We start from the raw sequence: 12,659 nt of genomic DNA on the forward strand, positions 1-12,659 counted from the left end.
AGATAGCCAAATCACTTTGCTATATACCTGAAACTAATACAATATTATAAATCAACTATACTCCAATTTTTTAAAAGGCTTAAAATCTCTTTAAAATATGCCATTCACGCATTCCTTCATGCAATTTTTTGTATGCATGTTACACATCAATAAAGAAACAATTTAATTGCATCCTTTCCAATTTTTAAGGCATAGTTATCTTTTCAGTGATACAAACACAGAGAAAATATATTTTCTATTCAGCCTACAGTGATAGAGATAGATGCAAAAATTCTAAGTAAAATTATGCAAATTTAAAAAATTATACCATTCACAAAAGCAACAAAACTACAAAGTATCTAGCAGTAAGCAAAACAAAATATGTAACACTTTTATGGGCGATACTACAAAACATTATTAAAGAATATGAGGTTTTCCTTAACTGTATAAATTCAATGAACTCCCAGTAAAAATCCCAAAAGTATTAAGGAAAAATACAGAGTATGTAAAAGTACAATTTCAAAAAAAGAATAGAGGCATTACCTATCCCACCAAGTATTTCAAATTCACAATAAATTTTAAGTTTGGTTTTACCATAGGAACAGTCAAATGGGACAGAACAAAGGCCAGAAACAGACCAACTTGTACACGGGAACTTCATAATTAATGGTGGCGCTGTGAAATCCTGTGTGGAAGGATAAATTATTCAGTAGACTTTGGGAGCAGAGAAGGCAATGGCACCCCACTCCAGTACTCTTGCCTGGAAAATCCCATGGACGGAGGAGCCTGGTGGGCTGCAGTCCCTGGGGTCGCTAAGAGTCGGACATGACTGAGCAACTTCACTTTCACTTTTCACTTTCATGCATTGGAGAAGGAAATGGCAACCCACTCCAGTGTTCTTGCCTGGAGAATCCCAGGGACAGGGAAGCCTAGTGGGCTGCTGTCTATGGGGTCGCACAGAGTTGGACACTACTGAAGCGACTTAGCAGCAGCAGCAGCAGACTTTGGGAGAGCAACTAAAAATTTGGAAAAATTAAGAGGCAACTAGATTCCGACCAGTGCACAAAATATAATACATGTTAGTATTATTATATATCATAGTATATATACCTCTGGAGAAGGCAATGGCACCCCACTCTAGTACTCCTGCCTGGAAAATCCCATGGACGGAGGAGCCTGGTAGGCTGCAGTCCATGGGGTCTCTGAGGGTCGGACCCGACTGAGCAACTTCACTTTCACTTTTCACTTTCATAGATTGGAGAAGGAAATGGCAACCCATACCTCACATAAAAACAAGTCCCCCATGCTGTTAATTGATAAGAATTCCACTTAAAATGCCCTAAAACTGAAAAGCGAGGTCAAGAGACATTGTGTAAATAGTACAGAGGACATTTTCAGTATGAAAACTACAAGCACTGCATATATTATTAATATTAATAATATATGCACTGCATATATTAATAATATAAGCACCGCATATATTATTAATATAAGCACTGCATATATTATTAATTGTTAATATATTTATCTCAGTTTATACATGTTAGAAGCATGAAGGCGAAGCGCCACTTTTCTAGGATGAATAAAGAGATATGTGAAATATTTTTCTGAGGTCAGATTAATGCAATCAAAGTAAATTAAAGAAGAACTGAGGGTGGAGCAAGAACCATGCTGTATATTAAGTTAATCTTAAGAATTCATTCCAATATAAATAGAAGAAGGAGGAGGAGGGAGAGGAGGAGAAGGAGAAGAAGAGAAAGAAGAATTTCTAGCTCACGGTGTTCCATTACAGTTCTACTATCTGCTGGACTCCACCAGCTTGTCAGGGTCAACCATATGGTATGTTGGGCTTACGGGTGTTTGCTTTTGCATTTGTGTTGTGTGTGTTGGGTTAGCCTAGGACCTTGCTACTCAGAGGTAGTTGATAGCCGTCAGCTTTACCTTGGAGTCTGTTAGAAATACAGAATCTCAACCCAGCTCCACCCAGTTAGAAACAGTGTTTTACCAAGGTCACCATATATACCTTCAAGTTTGAGAAGCACTTAAAACTTAATGAAAACTGTTAAGTTTAGAGAGAGACAGAAGCCATGCAGGGATAAAGCTGTGCTTGGTCCCTGAGTTTTAGTGTATCCTTGTCCCAGATTCTCCTTTATCTAGAGATAAAATTTCATCCCTATGATTAAAGCTATAACATCCCTTTTACCCTGCGCTCACTTAGTCATCAGCTTTCATTATCTAAAATATGGCCCAGATGTAGAAATTAACAACAACAACAACAAAAACACTCCAGGCAATTAACATGGACGCTGCTTATATATTTCATACATTGGTGAGATCTCAGACTCTTAGTAGGTAGTGCTAGTGGTAATGAACCTGGCTGCCAATGAAGCAGACACAGGAGGTGCAGATTCGATCCCTGGTTCCGGAAGATCCCCTGGAGGAGGGCACAGCAACCCACTTGAGTACTCTTGCCTGGACAATCTCCGTGGACAGAGGAGCCTGGTGGGCTACAGTCCATAGGGTCGCAAAGAGTCAGACACGATGGAAGCAACTTAGCACGCACAGACCCTTACAATCCCAATAATCTTGGTATTATGGTTCCCTACACACACAAAAATTGGAAGCAGCAAATTTAAAGTAGAGCCTAGGGAAAGAAGTGAAGTGCCTGCAGGCTTGCGGTGAGTTTCACAATGAGCACTGACGGGAGAAAGAATGGCTTTAACATTTGCGCAGTTATTTTGTTTTATAAATCTTAGTCATACCTCAAAAACCGGTCTTAAAGAAGTGGTTCTCAATCGTGGTTGCCTATTAGATGCACCTGGCGAATCCTTTAATAAACAAAGCCCAAAGCTTCAGTCTCAGAGATTCTGGTCTCAACGGTCTGGGGTGGGGTCCAGCCACGAGTAGTTTATAAAAGCTTCCCAGATGATTCTAATAAACAGCCAGGGTTGTGAACCATTAGCTTAGTGGTTTGGTTCAGTTTGCTTCCCAGCTGGTTCTGTGGTAAAGAATCTGCCTGCCAGGGCAGGAGCTGCAGGAGACACGGGTGTGATCCCTGGCCCGGGAAGATCCCCTGGAGGAAGGATGACAACCCGCTCCAGTGTACTTGCCTGAAACATCCGCAGACAGATGAGCCTGCAGGCTACAGTCCATGGGAAAGGAAAGAATCGGACATGACTGAGCGACCAAGCCCACACTCATCAGGGGCCACTCACTGCAGAACCCAGAGGCCCGGACCCTAGGTAGCCCCAAGTAGGTTCTTTATAGCTTGTTACATTCTTTGATGATGGTTAGAAGGTCATTGTGGAGAAGGCAATGACACCCCACTCCAGTACTCTTGCCTGGAAAATCACCATGGGCGGTGGAGCCTGGTAGGCTGCAGTCCATGGGGTCGCTAAGAGTCAGACACGGCTGAGCGACTTCACTTTCACTTTTCACTTTCATGCATTGGAGAAAGAAATGACAACCCACTCCAGTATTCTTGCCTGGAGAATCCCAGGGACAGGGGAGCCTGGTGGGCTGCCGTCTATGGGGTTGCACAGAGTTGGACACAACTGACACGACTTAGCAGCAGCAGCAGAATGTCATTGAGGGCTTCCCCAGTGACTCAGTGGTAAAGAATCCGCCTACCAATGCAGGAGACACAAGAGATGCAGGTTCAATCCCTGGGTCGGGAAGATCCCCTGGAGGAGGAAATGGCAACCCATTCCAGTATTCTTGCCTGGAGAATCCCATAGACAGAGGAGCCTGGTGGACTACAGCCCATGGGGTTTTAAAGAGTCGGACACGACTGATTAAGCAATGTCATTGATGAGCAGTGTCACTGATGACCAAGATTTTAAAAAGAAAATACCTTATATATTAGAAGTGACTTTGACAGAAAGTAGGAGAGCCTAGAACTAAATGATAAAGAAACCCATAGCTAATTCTTGTGTCGTAAAGAGACCTAGAGGGAACTGGTGGAGGGAGGCAGACACCACCATCTCTCCTTTCTGATCCTCCCCCTGTAGACCAATACTTCATGTGCCCCAGAATTCCCTGGGGATCTTGTTACAATGCAGATTCTGACTCAGTAGGTCTGGAGAGGACTTGAGATGTAGCTGGTCAGAGACCATACTCTGAGCTGCACAGCTCTAGATCATGCTGATGGCCATGACTCACCCCCCAAACCCTCTGAGGAACCCAAACAAGAAGAATGACTTCCTCGGTCCTGAAGAAAGAATTCTCCTGGCATCGTTGGTATCCAGAACCACTCTGCTCAAAACTGTTCTTAACTATTTTCTCCTCCGCTAGGCAATTTTATCAGAGAAGCAGGGACTGGTGTATTAGAAACGGGCTTAGAGAACATCCATCTAGCTTGACTCATTCATTAGGAAAGTATGGTGATGGGGCCAAGATGGCAAAGGATTTGCCAAGTTCACAGGTGATAGAGGCAAAGTCAAAGCTGGCTCCAAGTTAGGACATGGAAGCATCAGTTAAAGATACTACTAAAAAAGTGAGTCAACATAATTGCCTTGTGTTACTTTTTAAATGAAATATCATGTTCATTATCCTCAGGGAGCTAGTTGTCTATTTAATAAAGGCCAAAGCTGGAAAGGAACACACAGCTCTAAAGCTAGGCTGGCTGGCCTTGAGCCTTAAGATGGGGTAGATATGATGCTAAAGGGGCTGCCCTATGGAATTTCCATAAAGAAGATTCATGCCTCCAACAGAAGCTGCTCGACAAATTCCCTAGTCATGTTTATTTGGCTCATCGATTCTTGGACCTGCTACTCAAATGATTTTCTAAATCCTACACAAGAATGACACATACTCCTATTCGATGTTAAAAAGCCCTCGTGTGAGAGTGAAGACGTACATTATTCTTTCAATATGGGGAGTGTGAGGGGCAATCATATTCCCAGAACATTCAGAAGTGTATCCAGCCAAATGGGCCTCATTCTTGGTTCATTTTCTGTGGCCTCTTAGGAAAGCACAACACGTGCTACTGAAATCAGCAGACTCCACAGCATTCTGGGTCCATGTGGCTGGATCAGTGGCCACACTGGCTCCTGAGTGCTCCCTTCCCTTGCCAAAAGAGGCCCTCCCAGCAACACTGTTTAAGCTGGACTTGTTCTCGTTTATACCTCAAAGCTCTGGACTGGGCTGACACTTTGTCAGCAGAGTGTGTGACCATGTTATCTTGCTCCCAGTGGCTCTCTGGGTCTGAAATTAAGAACCAGCCAAGGGGAAATCAACCTGAAAGCCACAAATCTGAATATTAAATAGCAGCACCACTAGGGGCTGCAGTGGGAAAGAAGTTTCCTGGACTCAAGTCACCTCCCTCCACTTCCAACTTTACTTTGTGTCTGTCTTCTATTTTGTGTTCATGATAAACCCTGATGTATCTCTGTTTCCTTAGGCCACCTCAGCACCTTCTGGGGAATTAAGCTGTCTGGATAGGCAGAGATGCAGATTCATACCTTTGCTGTCAGGGGGCTCAGGTGTCAAGGTCATTTTCACTTCTGAGACATTTTCAAAAGATCACAGACTGTTTTCTCAGCACCTAGTCAGAGACAATAGAGAGCTGGAAGGTGAGGCAAGAAACCATGGGTGATGTTTGAGCATCGAGGTTGGAGTCCGTTTTACATGTTTTTCATTGTATTTTATTTTCCTAATTGCTTTAATGGGCATGTGGTACTCCAAAATGAAGTGAAGTTGTTTTCCTCAGTTGATGCAATTTACTGGGAGGCAGTTTGATCTCATAACGCAGGGACTCTTCAAATCCATTGATCTTGGGGTGGAGGGAGGGGTTTCTTTTTAAGCATTCATTTCGAACGATGTTTTCACTAATGAATACAAAGCCTATAAAGGGAAAAACCCATGTTTCTTCACAACCGGGTTTCACAATAGCTATTAGATGACCACAGCATCATCAAAGAGTGGAAAATGTGTGGGGGAGGGGCACGGGGGCTTCAAGACTTGTAATTTACCAAGGAAATTGATACCCAAATCCACAGGCTAAAAGTGGTGCCGTGAACCTGGGAAAAGTCCAGGCCTCGTTCAGGCTTGCACCCATTTCTTCTGATCCCAGATGTGGACGGGGCCCTGGCTCTGGGTTGCCCAACGTTGGCGGTGAGTTTCAATCTGCAGGGTGGCTCCAAGGAGCCGCACACAGACAATGGAGTCCCGGTGTAAAGGGGGGCGGAGGGCGCTGGTGCCCGCTCACAGAAGAAAAGGCCAAGGCCACAGACCTGAATGCCTCCCTGGCAGTGGGGAGCACATGGCTGGCTCAGGTTGGGGTCTGGAGGAAGCCCTGAGTCTGTGGGACTGCATATGAGTTACAGGCTGCCAGGGTGTCAGGACACCAGTCAGGTCTGGGTGCAGGGCCCGCGGATCCTGTTGTGCCCGCGGATCCTGTTGTGCCCGCCCCCCTCGCCCCCGCCCCGCCCTCCCCTCGCCTCCACCCCTCCTCCAGTCCCACCTCTTGGGGGCGCCGGCGCTCCCTCCGGCTTTAAAGCATCGAGGTTCTGCAGCCCGTGGACCGGCGAGAAGCCCCGGGTGGCTCCTGCGCTTGCTTCCAGACCCCTCGAGGCACCATGGCCGAGGGCCCGTTCTTCGGGGCGCACACGCCCTTGCACCCGGACCACCTGTGGATCTGGGAAAAGGCCGTGTATGTGGACGAGAACCAGCGCACCTGGCTGCCCATAACCATCGAGGTACAGCCGCTGTGGGGCCGGGCGTGCAGGGAAGCATGGGCGGCCCACCCATGGCCCAGGGTCTGGACCCGGACGCCCCCGGTTGTGCAGGCCTTAGACAACACCCTCAGATGCCGCAGGGCGAGGGCGGCGGCGGGGAGACTCAGAAGGGCAGGTCCGCCCAGGGCGGCCAGGACACACAGATGAAACCACTCTGAGCTGGGCTCGAGGATGAGAGGTTCTCCAGGCCAGGAAAGGAGGGTGGGAGAAACACAAAACCAAAGGATGGGGACCCAGTATGTCTGGAGTGTATGAATATGATCTCTAGTAAAATAGGATTTCTCTGCATCTCAAGGAGCTAATCCATAAAATGGGAATAATCTTGTGTCCAAAGTGATTTGGGTTTCCCTAGTGGCTCGGAGAAGGCAATGGCACCCCACTCCAGTACTCTTGCCTGGAGGGTCCCATGGACGGAGGAGCCTGGAGGGCTGCAGTCCATGGGGTCGCTGAGAGTCGGACACGACTGAGCGACTTCACTTTCACTTTTCACTTTGATGCATTGGAGAAGGAAATGGCAAGCCACTCCAGTGTTCTTGCCTGGAGAATCCCAGGGACGGCAGAGCCTGGTGGGCTGCCGTCTATGGGGTCGCACAGAGTCGGACGCGACTGAAGTGACTTAGCGTGGCAGTGGCTCAGGCGGTAAAGAATCTGCCTGCAATGTGGACGACCCAGGTTGGATTACTGGGTTGGGAGATCCCCTGGAGAAGGAACTGGCAACCCACTCCAGTATTCTTGCCTGGGAAGTCCTATGACCAGAGGAGCCTGGCGGTCTACTGTCCGTGTGTTACCAAGAGTCGGACATGACTGAACGACTAACACTAGAAAGTGATTACCTCCCTTGGCAGATTATCAGAATCTCCATAGGTGAACCCAGAAATCTGTATTTTGAAAGGACCCTCCACAAATTAAGATCAGCCAAGTTTGGGAACCACTGCAGTGTAGAGTTTGGGATATTTCCTATCTCCTCTATTCTTTGAAAGAAACAAATTTCAGATGGCATAAAGCAGTACCGAATAGACACTGACTTTGTTTTATGTGTGATGCCTTAAGACCTTAAGATGGATCTTTAGTTAATATTAACTTTGATTTTAAAAAGAAATACAACTCTCTTACAAGCACTTTCCATCAGAGCATGGGTTTCCTCAAAGAAAATTAGGTGAAAACAGTGAAACTTTCCATATATAAACCAAAGAAAGAATATATAAAAGCGTAATTAAAATGTCATTAGCACATTTATGGAATATAATAGTAAAATTGCAAAAAGTTACTGAGAATACTTGTTTTCCCATTTTATAGGTGAGGAAATAGAGGCATAAAAATGTACATTTGTTCCAAGTAGTGCTGCTTGTAGGTAAATGGGGTTGGGATTCTAGCGCAACATCATCTAAAATGTAACCACCATCTAAAATTTGCATCTTTGTTATCCTTTAAGATTTTGAAATATATATACTTTTAAAAATTAAGTTAAATATTCATTTTAAGTCAAGTATTTGAGGAAAATGTAAGTGAATATCTTTTTTTTAATCTCTGGTTGGGGCATATCTTCTTAAACATGATGCTGAAACTATAAAGCAGAGTTTTTCACATAATTATTATAAATTCTGGACAAAACCATTTAGCAAACCATGGGACAGGATTTTCTCCACATAATTTTAAAGACCTAGTATTCTTCATATGAAAAGATTTATGTAAGTCAGCAACAAAAAGATGAATAAGCAGATTTCAAATGGTTCAAGGATCTGGAAAGCCATATCCTAACATGGCAAGAATGGTGATTTCCACCCTTGCACCTTGCAAGATATTCTGAATTGTTTTTTAATGGTGAATTCTAACTTACTTCATAGATAAAATTTGAAAAGCTGTTTCCACTTTGGAAAAATAATCATTGAACAAAGATAAGTGTCCGGTTGATATGCCAAAAATTCTAGGTTGTGGGGATTTGCAGTGAGTGGGATTAAATCCCACTGCTTGTGAAGCTGATCTTCTACTCAGGGAGAGGGACAGCACAGTAGGTGAGGCGGGTGGGAAGTTGCGTAGGATAACTCCAGTGGGATGGCAGGCAGGAACCAGTGGTGTGGGGTCTTCATGCAGGTCCCCTCCAGAGTCTTCATTTCCATGTACCTGCAAATTGCCCGTCATTTTCTCTGAAACCTTTTTGGACATCAGTTTGGGCACGCCCCTTATGGATATCATAGAGTTGGATTCTTCTGGCATTTGTCTTTATAGATATACATTCATTCGAACTGAGACCTGCCTTTAAAAAGGATGTGAGTCCTGCATGGATTTAGGGGACAATGTCCCAGGCAGAGGACAGCAAGTAGGAGGGATTTCTACTTGGAGGGAGTGTGTGTGTCCCAGACATGGCGAGGAGGTCAGTGTGGCCGGAGTGGATGAAGGAACGGGGATGGAACAGGAGGAGGTGAGACAGAGGAGGTGAGAGAGGCAGGGACCTGGCTCAGCAGGCCTGTGGGCCACGGTGAAGATTCCAGTTCATCTGCCTGAGATTGGAAGCTGTCAAAGGGCATCCAGCAGGGGAGAGACAAGATTTTTAGACATGCACCCTGGCTGCGGGGCTGAGACTTGGCTTTGGGTCACAGGACCAACTAGGCGGCAGGGTGGGCAGTTGTCTCTGTAGTCTAGTGAGAGGCAATGAAACAGGGACTGCGGTGGAGATGGTGAAACATGCTCTGTTGTTACCTGATTCCAGGGTCTGGAGAGATCTTGTTTCAAAGGGGATGCATGATAATGAATAATCTAAGAACATCCCACATCAGCTGAAACAGACCCCAGACACCATGGTTACAGAAGCCCCGGGGCCCCGTGGCATTCCCTAGCAACTAGGCACTGGTCACAAGGTGGACCTTCTGCGGTCCCATCTGGGTATCTAGACCAATTCAAGTGCTGCTCATCCTGGCCCAGCCCGAGCCCCCTGAGAGGAGCGTTGTCCGGCTTAGGGACTGGATCTTCGGGGAGCAGTGACCACCAGCATCTCAGCTACAGGCTGGGCGGGTGGCCAGACGGCCCATGGGTATTGTGTCCTGAGGGTGTGCCCCGGCCTTCTCTTCTCTTCAGATAGAAGGTAGCCTCCAAGTCCTCATGCGTCAGGAAGACGTGCCCCTGGGGGATCCTGTGTCCCCCAGCCAGCTGGGCCCGTACCTGCTGCCTGTCATGTGGCAGCTCTACCCCGGGAGGAGGTACCGAGCCTCAGACTCCAGTTTCTGGCGCATAGTGTACCATATCGAGGCAAGTGTGGGCTTCTCCGGGGACCCATAAGGTGGTCGTGGCTGGCCCCGCTCCCCCACCCCCATGTCTGGCCCCTACAGTCTATCTGTTCCCTCCACTTGTGACCAAAAAAAAAAAAAAAAAGAGGGACTTTACAATGGCAGATATTTTTAGGACTGGACTGGTGAGACATTAAAAGGGAATGACCACCCACCCTCAGGGGTCTCCAACAGAAGCCCCCTTGGTGGCAGGCGCCTCTCTAGTGGGCAGTCCAGTGCTGCAGGCTGGAGGGACGAGGGGCCCCTGGGGTCCCCCCCCCACTCAGGTTCCCAGCTGCTACCCCAATCCCAGGGCCTGGAGTGGGAGGGGACGGAAGATCCCGGGCTCTGGCCTCCACTTCCCCCTCTCATAGATCGGCGGCACCGAGGACATGCTCCTGGAGCAGATGCCGGACCCAGAGGACGAGTGATGAGGTGAGCACCCCAGGACCAGGTCAGGAAGAGGGGACCCCCCTCCTCCCCGCCGTGGAGGCTGTGCTGACCCCCATCCCCAACTGCGCTGACCTCCAGTCATCCCTGGGGCTGGGACCCACGCTCGCTCTCCTTTAACACCTTAGGAGCCAATCAAGTCCTTAATAGTAGGGGCGCATAGCTGCACGGTGCCTCATAGGCGTGGGCACAGTCCTTTGACCATCACATCACCAGACCTGGATAGTATTTAGCTTTATAGGTCATAAAACGGGGCAGGGGGGTTGAGACATACGATGACTGGTCGAGATCAGAGAGTCAAGTTTCAGATCCAGGTCTTCTCACGCCAAGCCGCTGACTTGGGGATAAGGCCTGGGCTCTGGGGACCAGCACTGACTCCCTCGCTCCCCTATCCAGACCCCAGCCTCTCCACACCCCCCGACCCTGCACTCTGCCCCTTCCGTCCCTTTACCCTTGACCTTGTTCTCTCTTGTCCCAGGTCCTGCAGCTCCCATCTCCTCCCAAGCCCTGAGCCTGCCAGGGGGATGTTTGTGCTTCCGTTCACCTTCCTGTACCTACCAACCATGTGTGATCTGCTCCACCACACCCGGGTCGGACAGACGGACAGAGGATGAGTTCCCCCGACCGGACCTGCCTGCGGGAGAGGCTGTGTGGGCACAGCTTCGGGGTCTACGTGCCCCGGCTCTACCTGTGCCTCTGGTCTTCTCAGCTGCCTGATGGTCTCAGCCTCTCTCCCTGTTCCGTCCCTCACAGCAAACAGTGTCACGTCCTGCACACCCTGGGCTGCTTCCCGCTCTGTCCTTCCCCCTCTGTATCCTTCCGGCCGCAGGGAATGGGGCCGGCTTGCCTGCGGTTGGTCTCTGAGCCCCTGAACCAGCTGTCTCCGGTGGTCCCTGCCTGTACACGACCGCTCATCCGAAAGCCCCGCCCACGCCTCCGAAAGCCCCGCCCCCCGCCCGAGCAGCCTAGGTGCGGTTCACAGGACGGCCTGGGAGGGGCTTGGGTCAGTGCTCAGGACTGCGGAGCTTGTGGTTCAGAGGCGCTCAGCCCGGGACGTGGCAGGAGGCCCGGCAGGCCAGCGCAGTGGACTGGCCCTCTGATTGCCCACCTGTGGAAAGAGAGGTTGGAGGTCCCCCTATTTTACAGATGCCCTCAGACCCGGATGTTATGAAGTTGTATGTAGCATAAACACTTTGTAATGTTGACTGATTAAATGTAAGACAATTCATCTAACTTTGTGCTGGACCAGCTTCTATCCTTGACCTTGATTCTAGTGGTGAGAAGCAGGAACAGTCACCAAGTAAGAATATTTGAAAGGGAAAGAATACTCATGAATTTACTGTATATATATATATATAGTTTTTACTTTGGAGATAAGGCTGGAATTTATTTTCTTATAATCCAAGTGCTCAAAAGCCCAGTGTTCTTAGAGGTATAGTTTTGAGAACCACTGGAGTAAGTGACCTCAAAAAGTCACAGCAGCTCCTGGTATTCAGGACACACACACACACCCACACACACCCACACACACACACACACACACACACCCGCCCCATTCTCCTCCCTTCCTGGCCCAGCCAGCTCTGTCTCCTGTCCTTCCCTGGGTAGTTCCAGTCCCAGCCTGAGCCTCCACCTGCCTGACATTGTCCCCAGCCAGCCAGCCAGAGTCTTTCCCTTCTTCCCAAGCCCCAAGTCACAGCCCATCCCCCAGAAGCCTCCTGATTCCTCCTCAAGATTCGCTGCCCCTCCTTTACCTTCTGAGCAGGTAAACAGGACCTCAGGCATCACAACGGAATCCCTTCCAGTCAAAGGAATACTGCTCCTCTCCACTTGGTGTAATCCTAGTCCCTAGCTCTTCATCACAGAGTCACGTCAGGGTCAAGACACAAACATCAATAGGTTGTTAAGTATCTGAGAATTACATAAGAAAAATACTGCTTCCCTGGTGCCTCAGATGGTAAAGAATCTGCTTGCAACACCCAGAAAAACCTGGCTTGGAAACCCAGATTCAATCCTTGGGTCAGGAAGATCCCCTGGAGAAGGAACGTGACAACCCACTCCAGTATTCTTGCCTGGAGAATCCCATGGACAGAGGCACCTGGAGGGCTGCAGTCCATGGGGGTCACAAAAAGTCAGACATGAGTGACTAACACACTCATACAAGTATCTAATATGAGAATTGTAGAAGAAAAATATCACTTTTCCTATTTTATATTCTCTGATCCCAGTCTTC

General features: G+C 48.2%; 1 protein-coding gene across 1 annotated transcript; it reads left to right on the forward strand.

Moving 5' to 3' along the window:
• Positions 1-6,471: 6,471 nt before the first annotated feature.
• TCL1A (TCL1 family AKT coactivator A) lies at positions 6,472-11,659 on the forward strand. Its single transcript, XM_006065049.4, has 4 exons — positions 6,472-6,677; positions 9,789-9,959; positions 10,351-10,411; positions 10,905-11,659. Exons 1-3 carry the CDS (start codon positions 6,558-6,560, stop codon positions 10,405-10,407), a joined length of 348 nt encoding a protein of 115 aa, XP_006065111.2. The 5' UTR covers positions 6,472-6,557; the 3' UTR covers positions 10,408-10,411; positions 10,905-11,659.
• Positions 11,660-12,659: the final 1,000 nt, after the last annotated feature.

This window comes from Bubalus bubalis, chromosome 20 (assembly GCF_019923935.1).
Source record: "Bubalus bubalis isolate 160015118507 breed Murrah chromosome 20, NDDB_SH_1, whole genome shotgun sequence".
In the NCBI taxonomy this organism is placed as follows: domain Eukaryota; kingdom Metazoa; phylum Chordata; class Mammalia; order Artiodactyla; family Bovidae; genus Bubalus; species Bubalus bubalis.